This window comes from Sporisorium graminicola, chromosome SGRAM_11 (genome assembly GCF_005498985.1).
Source record: "Sporisorium graminicola strain CBS 10092 chromosome SGRAM_11, whole genome shotgun sequence".
In the NCBI taxonomy this organism is placed as follows: Eukaryota; Fungi; Basidiomycota; class Ustilaginomycetes; order Ustilaginales; family Ustilaginaceae; genus Sporisorium; species Sporisorium graminicola.
The window spans coordinates 543,956-557,906 of NC_043721.1; the positions used below are offsets into that span (position 1 = coordinate 543,956).

General features: G+C 57.8%; 5 protein-coding genes across 5 annotated transcripts; 1 reads left to right on the forward strand and 4 right to left on the reverse strand.

Annotated features, from left to right (window-relative positions):
- Positions 1–472: 472 nt before the first annotated feature.
- On the reverse strand, positions 473–5,323 carry EX895_001492 (uncharacterized protein; the record flags this gene model as incomplete). Its single annotated transcript, XM_029882091.1, has 1 exon — positions 473–5,323. The coding sequence occupies one exon, from the start codon at positions 5,321–5,323 to the stop codon at positions 473–475; it is 4,851 nt and encodes a 1,616-aa protein (XP_029741692.1).
- A 1,001-nt stretch (positions 5,324–6,324) lies between these two features.
- EX895_001493 (uncharacterized protein) lies at positions 6,325–7,377 on the reverse strand (the record flags this gene model as incomplete). Its single annotated transcript, XM_029882092.1, has 1 exon — positions 6,325–7,377. The coding sequence occupies one exon, from the start codon at positions 7,375–7,377 to the stop codon at positions 6,325–6,327; it is 1,053 nt and encodes a 350-aa protein (XP_029741693.1).
- Positions 7,378–7,624: 247 nt separating this feature from the next.
- Positions 7,625–8,272, reverse strand: EX895_001494 (uncharacterized protein; the record flags this gene model as incomplete). The annotated part of the gene is made up of 1 exon (XM_029882093.1): positions 7,625–8,272. One exon carries the CDS (start codon positions 8,270–8,272, stop codon positions 7,625–7,627), a length of 648 nt encoding a protein of 215 aa, XP_029741694.1.
- Positions 8,273–8,915: 643 nt separating this feature from the next.
- EX895_001495 (uncharacterized protein) lies at positions 8,916–12,089 on the forward strand (the record flags this gene model as incomplete). Its single annotated transcript, XM_029882094.1, has 1 exon — positions 8,916–12,089. The coding sequence occupies one exon, from the start codon at positions 8,916–8,918 to the stop codon at positions 12,087–12,089; it is 3,174 nt and encodes a 1,057-aa protein (XP_029741695.1).
- A 207-nt stretch (positions 12,090–12,296) lies between these two features.
- On the reverse strand, positions 12,297–13,392 carry EX895_001496 (uncharacterized protein; the record flags this gene model as incomplete). Its single annotated transcript, XM_029882095.1, has 2 exons — positions 12,297–13,159; positions 13,239–13,392. 2 exons carry the CDS (start codon positions 13,390–13,392, stop codon positions 12,297–12,299), a joined length of 1,017 nt encoding a protein of 338 aa, XP_029741696.1.
- Positions 13,393–13,951: the final 559 nt, after the last annotated feature.

The following is a 13,951-nucleotide window of genomic DNA, read 5'->3' on the forward strand; positions in this document are numbered from 1 at the left end:
TCAAGCACGGCGTGTGGCCAACCGAGCACTTGCAGAGGCTGTGGGAGTTGAGAGCAAAAGTGGGAAAGGAGCGGGGAAGGGAACGCTCAAGCGGAATAGCTACCCGAGAAAGAGAAGAAGAGAGAACCACGAGGCAGCAAACGCGGTCCAAGGACGTTGTAGATGTACAACGTCGAAAATGTCGTAGGGGTCGGCTGGATGTGGTTGAGAGGAAAGCAGGTTCGAGAGGATCAAGCCGCTTGTATTCCGCATTTCGAGCTGAAAATGGCGAGGACTAAGCTCAGTCGCATCGATTTAACATCGAGCTTGTATTTCGGCCGAGAATCGGCATCGTTCCATCAATATCGTGTTCACTCTGATCGGACGGCGCAGTACGTATATTATAGGTAGCATTGCCAGGATCAAAAGCTTCTGACGGAGCAATAGAAGGTACAGATATGAGTGGTGAGGTGATCAAACTAACTCGACGAGACTAGACCTTGGCCTGAGTATCTTGCACACTTGCCTGCCCGAACCCACCAAACAAGTTGGAAGCAGGAACGGAGGCTTCGCTGGCATCTTGATGTCCAGCACCCTTCGCAGCGGCCGAAGTAGCGCTGACCTCCTCAGCCACCTTTTCGCCACCCGCGTTTGCCTTCGAAGCGGCCACTTGAGCAGCATCACCAGTCGTCGACTTTTCCGACTCGGGCTGCTCCTCCTCGACCGCCTTCTTGGTTGTTTTCTTAGTGCTGCTGCTGTTGGTGCTCTTCTTGAAGTTGGACAAGCGGAAGATGCGGAAGAGGTAGAAGAGCGCAAAGCAGAGCGCAATGTTGAACACAATGTAGATGCAGATGATACCGAGGTTGCGGTAGCGGTGCGCGGCGCTGAGCGAGATGGAGCGCAGGTAGTCGTTGCCCACGCGGTACCTGCAGTAATTGCACGAGCCGTTGGCGCCGTCGATGTAGTAACCTGAGCCGAGGTTGGGTCCGTCGAGAGTGGTGACAAAGTTGCCGAGGTACTGTGCACACGTCTGGCCGGGCGGAGGGTTGATGGTGTTGTACTCGTTGGCACCGCAGCGGACGGGTTTGTCGTTGAGAACTGCTCCCAGCATTCCTTCCAACAGATACGTAAAGGGCGAAGCGACAAACATCCACGAGCGCCAGAAGTACGGCAGCAACGGCGGCGGCTGCACCACTCCGCAGAACACAATAACGAACGAGAAGAACGTCGAAAAGAGGATCGACGCAATCATCGGGTTAGGAGACATGGCCGCGATGGCAGCGGCAAACGTCTGGTAGTAGATCTGGAAGAGCATGTAGTATCCCCACACCAGCACCGCCGTTTTGCCCGAAGGGAACCTCGTCATGAAGTACCACGGCGCCCAGAACAGCGTTCCTCCCAACAAGTTCCAAGGGACCTCGACCACCAGCGCAGACGCCACCGCCACGGGCCAGCTGTACATCTTGCTAGGTCTTTCTCGCACCTCGTACAGCGCGCGGAACTGGATAAACACTGGTTGCAGCTGCTGCGACAGCGACGTCGACAGCACGAGCGCCATGAAGATGGCGAAAATCTTGTTTTGCATCGAAGCAGACGTTTCGTCGCGACCCTGATTCCAGAACGAAGATCCAATGAACAGACCGGCGATGATGTTGAGCATCAGCTTCGACATGATGTACGTTGTGTCTCGCCAGTAGTGGGTGAACGCTCGGCGCATCACCTGCCCCACCTGCACGCTGAGCGGTTCGGCGTACTCGCGCTGTCCCATGGCCTCTTCCTCGGCGGTGGCGTGGTGGTTCGCTGCCGAAGCGTCGATCTGCTCGATCTGCTTCATCATGTCGGTGTACAAATGCGACTCGCGGAACAGCTGGTGCCAATCCTGGTCCGAGGTCGCCGTCGCACCCGCGCCAATCACGTCGAGAATGTACTCGGCAGGGTTATCGTTTTCGCCGCAACGCTTGTCGGCGCGATCGCCAAAGTAATTGATCAGCTTCTGCGAGTTGGATCCGATATCACCAAAGAAGACGGTTTTGCCTCCCTTTTGCAGCAGCAGAAGACGGTCAAACTGGTTGAAGAGCTCGCCAGACGGTTGGTGGATGGTGCACAGAATCGCCTGCCCGGCCTCGGCGAGCTTTCGAAGGAAGCGCACAATACTCCATGCTGCCATGGCGTCCAACCCCGAAGTCGGCTCATCCAAAAACAACAGCAATTTAGGCTTGGAGGCCAGCTCGACTCCGATGGTGAGACGCTTGCGCTGCTCGACGTTGAGACCCATGCCCACTTCTCCCACAAGCGCTTCGGCCCACGACTCCATCTCGAGCATCGAGATAACGTTCTCCACGTAAGCCAGCTTCTCCTCTTTGGGTGTTTCGCGAGGCTGGCGGAGCAAGGCAGAGAATTGCAAAGCCTCTCGCACAGTCTGCGTGCCTAGGTGGACGTCCTGCTGTTGACAGTAGCCCGTGTTGGACTGGAACGATTTGGGCAGAGGAGCACCGTTGACGCTGAAGATGCCCTTGACGACGCCTGTATCGGTACGTTGCGCCAGGACGTTCAGCAGAGTCGTCTTGCCTGCTCCGGACTCGCCCATCAGCGCCGTCATTTTGCCCGGGGCGACGAAGCCAGACACGTCCGACAGAAGGCGTCGCGGGTTGCCCTTGATCAGCACATCGTAGTTGACGTTCTTCCATGCGAATACGGACGTCGACGACTCGAGCTTGCCGACAGCTTTGTCCGACTGCTCGATCTGCTCGCTCTCGGCACCGGCGGCGGGAGTGGTAGCGGCAGCGTCACCAGCTTCCACGTCGCCGGACGCTTTGGCAGCCTCTACGACCTCCTTGGGCGCAGCACCGCGTTTGTACACCATGACTCCACCGGATGCGCTGGGGTCCTTCTGGAACTCGGATGCAACGCTGTACACGAACAGGAAGAAGAACCAGAACGCAAAAATGATACCGGCGTTGCGTCCGGCATGAGACCACTTGTAGCCGAAGGACTGTTCCAGATACTCGGAGCCGATCACGATATTCTGTCCAGGTCGTGCCGAAGCGACGGGGCAGGTCTTGTACTGGTCTGAGACGTTGTCATACGCCTGACCTGACGGGATGAAGTCGGCACAAGGAACATTGAGCGTCCTGAACTCGTTGGTGAGGAGAATCTCGAAGGCGAACGCGACCGGATTGCAGTACGAGAGCCATTTCCACCACACCACCATCGAAGGTCGGGGAATCACATATCCAGCGTAGAGCGCGAGGTCGATCACCGCGAGACCACCAATCATGGTGGCGAGCGACTCAGACTTGGTCGCTGCGGCCAGCATGCGGAAAAAGGCGACCATGGTGAATGTGATCAGGGCTGTGGTGCTGTAAAAGACGAAAAACTGACCCGCAGTGTACTGAAGGCCGACCATAAAGTAGAGCACAATGTCGAACACAGTGAGCGTCATGAGGCGGATGGGCATGTCGAGCAGCGTATTCGCGAGTGCGTCGCTGAAAGGGTGAATCATAGCAAACCGCCTATGACGAATGACGATGGGCCTCTGTGCGTAACCTGCAGTGATCTCAGACATGGCGGTAAACGAGTTGTAGAGCAGAGCAAAGAAGATCACACCGCCTCGCGAGAAGAAGCCCGAGGTGTTCTTGGGCATCAACAGAAAGACGGAACCGATGATGAGCGCTTGGAAGAGCGACGCCATGGCGATGATGACCTGTGTGAGGATGTCGCCCCACGTGATCTGGGCACGTCGCTTGATGGCGAGGCGGATCTGCATGGGAAGAGAGATAATGTAGGCGCTTCCCTTGCGCGTCCTTTTCGCCTTGTCCTCGCGTGCCAAGGCCTTGTAGCGCTTGACGGCCTCATCGTCGACGTTGGATTCGAGTTCCTTGAGGTAGGCCTGCACCTCTTCGTGATTCTTGCGACCTTGAGGCGAGTTCTGCCAGTAGCGGGCCATCTCGTCGGCGGTACGAGGCGCGCGCTTCTCGTACCCTTCACGGAGCTTTCGCCCGTGCGCATCGGTACACGCGACGAGGTAGTCTGCGGTGGTCTGACGTTCCTGGGGGATGTAGCCCATCTCTTTGAAATAATCGGGAGCCTCCGAGGTGGGACCAAAGTAGACCTGTCGGCCCTCATTGATGACGAGCACTTTATCGAAGAGTTGGGTCAAACCCTCACCGGCCTGGTAGATGGAGGCGACGGTGGTGGAATTGGCAATGTCGGTCGAGATACGCAGCGACTTGACAAACTCAAGGGCAGTGCTGGAATCGAGACCTCGACTCGAATTGTCAAAGAGAACGACCTTAGCTCTGGAAGCCAAGGTCTCTGCTACACTGACACGTTTCCTCTCACCTCCTGAGACACCGCGAACAAAGTCGTTGCCCACTTTGGTGTTGTAGGTGTGTCTCAGGCCGAGGATTGTGGCGAGGACTTCGACAAGCGTCTTGATGTAGCCGTCGCGGGTGGTGGTGTTTTCGCTTTCGAGGAGGTGAAGGCGGCGACGGGCTTGAGGAGCGCGAGTGGCGACAGCAAAGGCGAGTGTCTGGTATACAGTAAGGGTGGGGAAATGAATGTCGTCCTCCTGGCAGTAGACGACATCGCCGCGGAGGCGTTTGTCGATGACGGTGTGGTCCATGCCCTGGTAGAGCAGCGTTCCGGTGATGTCCTTGAAGCCATCTCTGTAAGAGGCGAGCGTCTTGAGGAAAGAAGTGCATCCTGCACCTGGTCGGCCGAGCACAAGGAGCATCTCGCCTGGCTTGACGCAGCCTTCGAAATTGTCGATAATGGTCTTGACGGGCGGATGAAGGAGGGACTTGATGTTCTTGGCGGCCTCGTAGGGTTTGAGAGGCAGTGAGCCTACGGTGTCTCCGAGCGCATAGCCAGTGCCCAGGCCTGTGACGGTGAGGTTTTGCCAGACGAGGCCCATCTGTCTGGTCTCGTTGCCTGCGCCGTGCACCTGATCCATGACATGGCGAAGGAAGCGCTCGAGCTCGAACTTGCCATTCTTGTCGAAGGGATCGAATCCGACAGCCGCTTCGCCTCCATCGCTGGTGCGGGTGCGCGTGACGAGGGACTGTTGAGTGAGACGACGGGTGAGCTCGGCAACGCCCTGAGGGTCGAGGGAGGTGAAAGGGACGCTGCCTCGACCGCTCTTTGTGCGTTCGACGGGCGGCATTTCAGGAGACGACTGGTCGGATGAGTCGTTGGATGAGACTTGGCCTTCGCCGTTGGTCACCGAGGATGCAGCGTGGGTGGTGTGGGCGTCGGTGCCGACTGCACCCGATTCTCGCTCGTTGACAGCTGCATGGGTGATGGGCGGGGCTGGCACTGCAGCTGGAGTGGTAGCCTGCTCCATGCTGCCCAAAATTTTCCTGGACAAGCGACGATTCCTCCGAAAATGCGACACGTCGAAAGGGGGTCGCGGATGGGCAGGATGAGAAGGAGGTTGTGGTGAGAGTGAGGGTGAGGTTGGTGGACGACACCACAGGCTAAAGTTTAAAAGGCTTGCACAAAGCACGAATCACAAGCATAACTTGGTCGGCAGTCTAGCACAGGGTTTCATGCGCAGAACGAAGCTCAAGGTGTGGGAGTGCTGCAAGACCGAAAGAGTGGTAAGCCACGACAGGCACAAATCGGCACAACATCAGCAAGCGAATGTCGGCAGTAGGCGCGAGCAACGGGAATGTTGTTTGTGACTGTTTTTTGCCGTGCTTGCTTTGCTTTGCTTTAGGAGTGGAGGGAGTCTACTCAGCGCCATAGAAGAAAAGGGAAGGACAACGTGGCGCTTTGTGCCGCTTTTTTTGGTTTCAAATTCGTTTTTAACATCGCAATGCGGATAGCAAAGACAGAGACAGGATTCCGAGGGATAGCTCATCACCGCGGCATCTGGAAGAAAAACACCACGCCGTGCTTTGGTTATCTTGATTATTCGGTGGTAACCACCACTCATCTCCATGGACACACCGGCATGAACCTCTCAAAGGCACAGCTGCTCACCTCCTATTCCTATCGATCAAGGCTCGGGCCGGTTCATCGACGGTGCCAGCTCGGTGCCAAGCGCCGCGGAATAGGCTTCAGTGGTGCCGCTCTGACACTGGTTAGGACCCTTATAGGAGAATGCTGTGTCAGGTAGTCAGGTGTACTAACCAGAAGCAGCCGTTTCAATCTGACAGAAAGTGAAGTAGCACAAAAACATCGACAATTCCGCTGGTGAAGGCGGTTGGGTCTCTCACCCATTGATTCATGCTCACAACCAACATCGACAATATCCAACGGCAATAATGTTGTTCTATTCCTTCTGCCTCTGATGGAAAGCTCGGTGTGAACGGAACGTCATGTTCCCTACACAGCACATGCTCAGTTCTTCCAGTCGGGTCGCTTCTCGAGCTCGAGCAAGCTGTCGAGCGACTGCTTGAGAGTGGTCTGCCAGTCCTTGAACTGGATCCCCAGCACAGTCTCGGCAGGTTTGGTGTCGAGCGTAGCAATCGAGTCCAGATCCCTCAAGTTGGCGCTGGCCTCCTTCCACCCTTTGGGCAGACGATCCTGCAAGTTGGGGTACTGCTCAGAGATAAACTTGACCGCGTGCGCCCAAGTGAACTTGCCTCCACACAGCAGGTATCGCTTGCCCAAGCCGTTGGGCTTTTCGGTGGCAGCGACGTGCGCATCGCCGACGTCGCGAGCATGACAGAATAGCGGGAGACGGTCCTCGGGCATGCTATCGGCCGAAGCGACCAGGTTGTAGATGGTCTTGCTCGACGTGTTCAGGTTGGACAGCTTGACGCCTGGCTGCAGCGTCGGACCGTAGATCATGGGCGGGTTGATGCAGGCGATTTCAAACCCTGGCTTTTCGTTGGCCACATAGTCCCACGCCGCCTGTTCGGCCAGCTTCTTGCTGACAGAGTACGAGAACGCACCGGCACCGCCCGCTTCGATAGCATCCTCGTAGCTAGACGGGTTCCAGTGTTCGGCGGTGTACACGAAGCCGGGACGATTAGGGCCTCCCTCCTTGAAGCTCGTCACGGCAGCAAAGGAGGAAGTAATGACGATCTTCTTCACACTCTTCTCGTGCTTGGCGAAACGCAGCAGATTCAAGGTGCCCTCGACGGCGGGGATGAGCAGATCGCGTTCGGCGTCTTGCACGTTGAGTTGGTAGGGTGAAGCAACGTGGTGGATGATCTCGACGCCTCGAACGGCGGGGAGCAGATCCGAAGTGGCCGTGTCGGCGACCTCGACGAATTCCACCCTCTTGCGGTCCTGTTCACTGAGGCGAGCCAGGATCTCGTCCTTCTTGTTGACCGACCTGAGCGTGCCTCGTACCTTGTAGTTGGCAGGGGAAGCGAGTACGGCGTCGAGCACGTGTGCCGAGAGGAAGCCAGTGATGCCCGTGATCAATACCAGAGGGCCAGACATGATGTTCGTTCTTGTTGTTCGTGGCGGTGGCGGTGGTAATGTGAGAGAAGAAGATTGTGGTATCGAACGGAAAGGCATAAGCACAGGATGGTGCAATCCGGCAATTCGTTTTGTCCCGCTCGAGCCATCATCAACATGCTTCATTGCCGAGCTTCCGTCAACCTAACACAATTCTAGTAGCAAAAAATCGCGGTCGCCGATGAAGTTCACAGGTAGATTGCGATGGTATGATACATGCGTCGAAGGCTCACAACTCGATATGAGATGCTGCGCAACCATCGTTGGCAGCCGACCAATCGTCAAAGTCACCCACTTGCTGCTGCTGATGACCATAATGCGCTGTCTCTCGACCCCAACGCTTTTCGGCAGGCAACGATGACCGCCCCTTGCCCCAGTTATTCCAGTTGGCGACTGCTCTGGCTGTGTCGCCTGCCCATCCGACACCTGTGATTCCCAAAGCAGGAGCCACGATGACTCGAGCAAAGATCTCGCCGAAGCCGAGCATGACACCGTTGAGGAAGGGTAGACCGAGATTGATGAAAATCGAACCAGAGATAAGCGCTAGTCGGCGCGAGAGCGGGATCGCCGAGTATGGGTTAAATGCGGCAAGGGTCAGCGATCCTGTTGGAGGGTACGATGGCTTCGATTGCTCTTTCTCCTCTTCCTCCTCGTCTTCTGAGATGGCGTCGTCCGAGTCGTAAGCATCCGAATGGTGTGCCAGCTCTGAGGGCGGAGATCCTTCTTTCTCGTCAAAACTCTCCTGTTCGGAAGAGGTGCGCTTGTCCTTGTGACGTGGGATGATCCTCGGCATACCCGTCGCCGAGACCGTCGGAATGGCCTCATTATTCCCCTTGGCTGATGTTCTCGGCGCATGCCTTTCCTCGTGTGACGACATGTTAGCCAACAAGCTCTACTTGGGTAAGTCAAGAAGCGAGATGATGCTGTTGGCGAGTGGCTCTTGCCTTTGTCCTTCGAAGAGCGCCGATGGCGCTGGTAGCGTCTGGATTGGACTCAAAGTAGAGGAGGATGCGATGGATTGGTCGACCGGTTGCAGCCGCGGCTTGGCGAGTGTGACTGTGATAGAGTCCGGGTCGGTGCTGTCTTCCGGTATGCAGGTGGAGAGGGCTGATTGCTGTTGCTTTGTGATGTCGTCAAGAGGCGCCGTCTGCATACTGCGATGCCGAGTGATTAGGATTAGGATAGCAGTGGCATCGGTGGGAAGAGGGAGAGAGAGAGAGAGAAAGAGAGAGAGAGAGAACCCCGGGGACCGCACAAAGCTGCGACTCATACTCTCTATCCGTCACCGTGGCAACAGCGCGCGTGTCGGCGGATCCGATGTGCCTTTCATAGCGGTGGATGTGGAGGCAGATTCGCAGGAAAATGTTAAGCCGCAAATGCGTCCTTCTCCTGCTGCTGCTGAAAAAGTCGCGTTTAGGGAAAGATCAACACAGCAACATTCAAGACGCACCTCGTCCTCGCATGCTTCCTCTCCTCACACATCATCTCGATCCTCTTTTCTATCCTTTCCTAGCACGGCAATGGTGCCAGCAGGTACACCTTCTAGCCCGGGATTCCCCTTCCACAGTCCGAAACCACGTCAAATTACAAAGCTGGCCTTCGCTGGTCCTTCAGGTTCTCGGTCTGCTCCTCCATCCCCTCATACGCCGGTCACCGCCAACAATAACCTCGCGCAGCCCTACGCCTCCGGCACGTTCAACCCGGACGGCAGTCTCAGCGTAGTCCGCAACGACGACGATGCCAACAACAGCGGTCTGCTCGACTTGAGCCCCGCGCTATCCAGGGTCGTCAAATCAGCTAGACCTAATTTTGCCAGCTCGCCAACTTCATCCAAACGCCAGCGCATCCATTCTCGAACATCGTTTCCACATCACCACCAGAAGCTCGACTCGATCGCTGATGAAGACTTGAGTGGCCTCGGAGCCCAGCTTGCGCTGCCGAAGCGTCGATCGGCGGCCAAGTCACGGCTCAGTAGTCACGCCAACTTTGGTAATGTTGTACAGTCGTCTCAGCCGGCAGAGGATCACTTGCACTCCGATCCGCTTGGATACAATGGAGTCGCTGCATCTTCAGACGTCGAAGCCGAGAAGGACGCTGCTGCGCCGTCTTCTTCCTCGCAGCCAGCTTACGCGGAACCAGCCGGCCTAGCTCTCGATTCGGGCGACGACGCAGACGACATCTCACTCGACCATGATGAAGCAGATTCGACACTGACCCGCCTCCGCAGGTGGCGCCAGGATGCGATGCAGCAGCATCTGTACGATACTGCCATCTTTTGGGGCTCCAAGGTGTTGGCTCTCGAAACCACAGCAGCGGCCTTCAACGATGCCTACCACCTCGCCCAGTGCTATTTCTACACGCACCAGTACGCTCGAGCTGAGCAGCTTCTCACATCGCCACTTCGAACCGGTACGTCTCGATCGCGAGGTGCGACAGCGGTAACTACTGCATCGGCGGGAAACGGCGAAACGGCGCATTACTCGGCAAAGCAGACGGGTGCAGAAGGGTTTCTACCGTCAGACAACGTGCAGGAGGACGAAGACGCGTTGCAGGAGGTGTTGCAGCGCACACGGTCGGCGTCGATCCTGCCTGCGAGTATCATGGCCCGGTCGACGACCAAGGACAGCATGTATTCGGCTACCTCGTCCACGACGGGTAAGCGCAAGAAGCGCGATTTCAATGTCACCGCTACCGGCACTGGTTCGTCACAAACCGAGAGCAGTGGCAGAGACGCCGAGTCGGACGAAGAGTTCCTCAAAGATGCATCAATCGATAACGATAACGAGCAGGAAGGTTCCGTTGTATTCAAAGAAGCTCCTGCGCGGCGGCATGGGACGAAACAAAGCACGCAGACCGGAGTCGACCTGCAAGCCGACGTAGACCAGGTCAAGAACAGCAGCGTTGCGCCCGCTCACGGGCCGATCCTCGTTAACCACAGTCTCGCATGTCGGTACCTCGCTGCGCAGTGCCAAGTCCGTCTAGCCAAGTACCACGAAGCGCTCGACCTGCTGGGCGAAACGGAGCACTGGGGCACCTCGGCGAGCAACAAACGCCCGTCCAACGACGGCGGAATCAAGCTCGGTTCCTCCGTAGCCTACCTGCGTGGGCAAATACACCTGCGGCTGGAAGACCTCCCCCGCGCGCGCGATGCATTTATGGCAGCCCTCGCGCTCGATGTCAAAAACTACGAAGCATTTAGTGCACTCATCGGCGGCGAGATGCTAGGCGTGCAGGAGCAGTGGGCATTCGTGCAGGGCTTGGAGTACGCTGCGCAGGCAGGCGCGGGCGAGGAGGCGGAGGAGGGGGCGGAGGCGGATTTCGAGATGGTGAGGCTGCTGTATACGACTCAGCTGTCGAAGCGGGGGGAAAGGCTGGTCGAGACGACGGCGGTGGCGCGGCGGAGGTTGGTGGAGGAATATGGGTTAGGGGAGGACGCGGATGTGCTGTGCGGGTTGGCGGACGAGCTGTTCTCGCGATTGCGGTTTGCGGATGCGTTTGTTGTCACCAGCCGGGTGCTCGAGCTGTGCGCAGACCACGCAGCAGCGCTGCCGATCCATATTGCATGTACGTATCACCTGCGCAACCTGCGGCCCGCGCTGTTCATGCTGGCGCATAGGCTAACCGAGCTGCAGCCGGAGGCTGCCGTGTCGTGGTACGCCGTGGGCACGTGGTATGCAACGACGCGCCGGTGGGCCGAGGCGAGGCGGTACTACAGCAAAGCGAGTCTGTTGGATCCGCGGTTTGCGCCAGGCTGGATTGCGTTTGGACACACATTTGCCATGGAGGGCGAGAGCGACCAAGCAATCATTGCGTACTCGACGGCCGCGCGCCTGTTCCCGCAGTCGCACCTGCCCAAGCTGTTCGTGGGTATGGAGCACCTGCATCAGGACAACCTGTCGCTGGCGCGGCTGTCGCTCGAGGGCGCTGCGAGCATCTGGGCGCACGACCCGCTGCTCGCCAACGAGCGTGGTGTCGTCGCGTTGCAGACAGGTGACTTGGAGGGTGCAGCCGAGTTGTTCGGCAGTGCGATCGAGATGGCGAAAGAGACGCAGCATCCGGCAGCGAGCTGGACGGCGTGCTACTTGAATCTGGGACTGGCGCTGATGCGAATGGGCGCAAGGGACGTCGAGGCGAGGCGCGCGTTGGAGAGCGTGGTCGAGTTGGATCCGCACAGCTATCAGGCGCATCTGGGGCTGGCGATGCTGGCGCACAAGCAGGGCGAGCTGGACGATGCCATCCAGCACTATCACGAGGCGCTGTCGATCAATCCGCGCGATGCGTATGCTACGGAGCTACTCGATTTCGTGCTGGAGGAAAAAGTGCATTATGGGGTGAACAAGTTCAGCAAGTATGACCCCTTGGGCAGGCTGGGCAAGCATTCGCAGTCAGAACAGCAACAAGGCGAGGCCAAGGGCAAAGGTAAGCATCGTCAGCTCGACACATTCGCACAACGACCAGGTGAGGATTTGGAGACCATCCTCGAATCGCCTGTCGTGTCGGCAACGCCTCCTTCCCGACACGGCTCGGCACATGACGGAGCGACCGCGAGAGAAGACACGTCGACTGCCACCGCCGCCGAAATGAGCCTCGACGTTTCCGCCGATGCGTTTCGGTCCCAACATAGTCTAGACTCGGATCTTCCCACCGAACGGTACGACCAGAGCAGCGTTCTCATGGACGAGTCGACGTCGTAAATTCACAGAGCAGCAAGCTACGCACAGCCGCACCGGGAAGCGACGGAAAGATCCGTCTCAACACTCACACACACAACCCCCCGCCTCCCGAATGCCATAACGTTCGAAGCACGTCCAAAGTTATGCAATTTAGAACGACCGACGTGTGTTCTCTGCAGTGTGCAACGTACATTTTGAATCGTCGCGAGAAGAAGCGAGGTGTAGAGTTCAGTTGTTGGTGCGCACGTCGCCACCGCTCTTGGCTTCCCTCCTCTTATCCACGAGCTGTTTGAACTGCTCGAAGAAGAGGAACAGCAGGGTTGTCTGGGGCTGCAAGCGCAACCAGGCCGGGGTCCAGCCGCGGAAGAATACCGTGGGTCCATCCTTGGCCAGTGCTTCGCGGATGACATGCGAGACGCCCACATTGGCACCGGCGCCCTTCTTGAGGTTCTGGACGCGCGACTTGACGACGTCGATGGGGGTGCAGAGCGTCGTGCTGAGCGTGCCGGCGCAGAAGCTGGCTGCGGTTTGCAGGACGGGTCCGTCGGGGAGTACGTCGAGTTTCTGCAGAATACCCTTGAACAGGTCATACGATCCGAGCTGCGAGATGTTCATCACCACCGAGCGGAACACGTTGGGCGAGAGACCGCGGAACAGTGTAGCTGCACCGTCGTCCTTCACAATGCGCACAAGGCCGTCGACGCAGTTGCGGTACCCGTAGCGTGCATCCTTGGGCAAGTTGAGGTCGGAACACATGCGCACCAGCACGATCTCCGCCGGATTACCCACGACGCCGGCGACAGCGCCAGCCGTGCCGGAGCACAGCGCTAGCTCGCCCGTCGTCGGCGCCTTGCCCGAACGCGAGGTGACGCGCGTCTTCATGTCTTCGTACACGGCAAAGCGCGTGACAGAATAGGTGAACTGGCGCAGCAACGTTGCGGTGAGGCCGTGCCAGAGACTGGTGATGCCTTCACTGCGCACCGAGAGCAGGATGGTGCGGAACATGCCTTGCTTGACCGTGGCGGTTTGCAGGCGGTACTTGGTCAGGTCGAGTGGGTGGGTGATGCTGGCTGCGCAGCAACCGGCCGCTCCTGTGTGCGGGGGAAAGAGAGCTGCGGTTTAGTATACAGCGCTTAGGATAGGGATGTCAGGAATGGATATGTGACTCACCTCCCAGCCAGAATGGATATGTCTTGGGCGTGGTCTTGTTGCCGGACGAGGAACCGGCGGCAGCACCTACACCAGCTCCAGCGAGAGCGCCTTTCGCGGCGTTGAATGTGCCGGAATTGGCGCCCGAACCCGAGGGGATGCGTAGGGTCGACATTGTGGGGTTCAGGCGTGGACTGACGTGATCGTCACGAGGAGACGTGATGGCAATAATAGGTAGCGTGAGTAAATGCGGAGGAGGGGGGGGAGAATGCCTTTTATATCACGGCGGTCTAAGGAGCTTGTGGACGGATCTGCCAAAAGGATACGACGACGATGGCAACCGCTATTGAACGTTTGACGACGGGTGGTCGTATGGAAAGAAGGAGCAAGGGACGGACAACAGAAGAATATCGAGAGGAAAAGGGAGGAAGGGAAGGAGAGAGGGAGGGTAGAAGGGCGGCTAATCTCTCTTTTAAAGGAAGATGCGGCGAATGGAGCGTTGGGCTCTCGTTGCAGCGGGCGGCGCGACTCAGCAGGCGGGCGACCTAGACGAGGGGCAAAGACGAGAGCGTAGGGGAAGGGGAAACGAAGCTAGCGTCCCTTGTTGCTCCGGGGAGTCACTCAACCGAACTCGTCGAGAATGTAGGGACGAGTCGGAACAGAGACCAACGAGGCTGATTCAGAGGATCGGCGGAAGCACAGAGACGGGAGTTCCGAACAACGCACCACTTTGG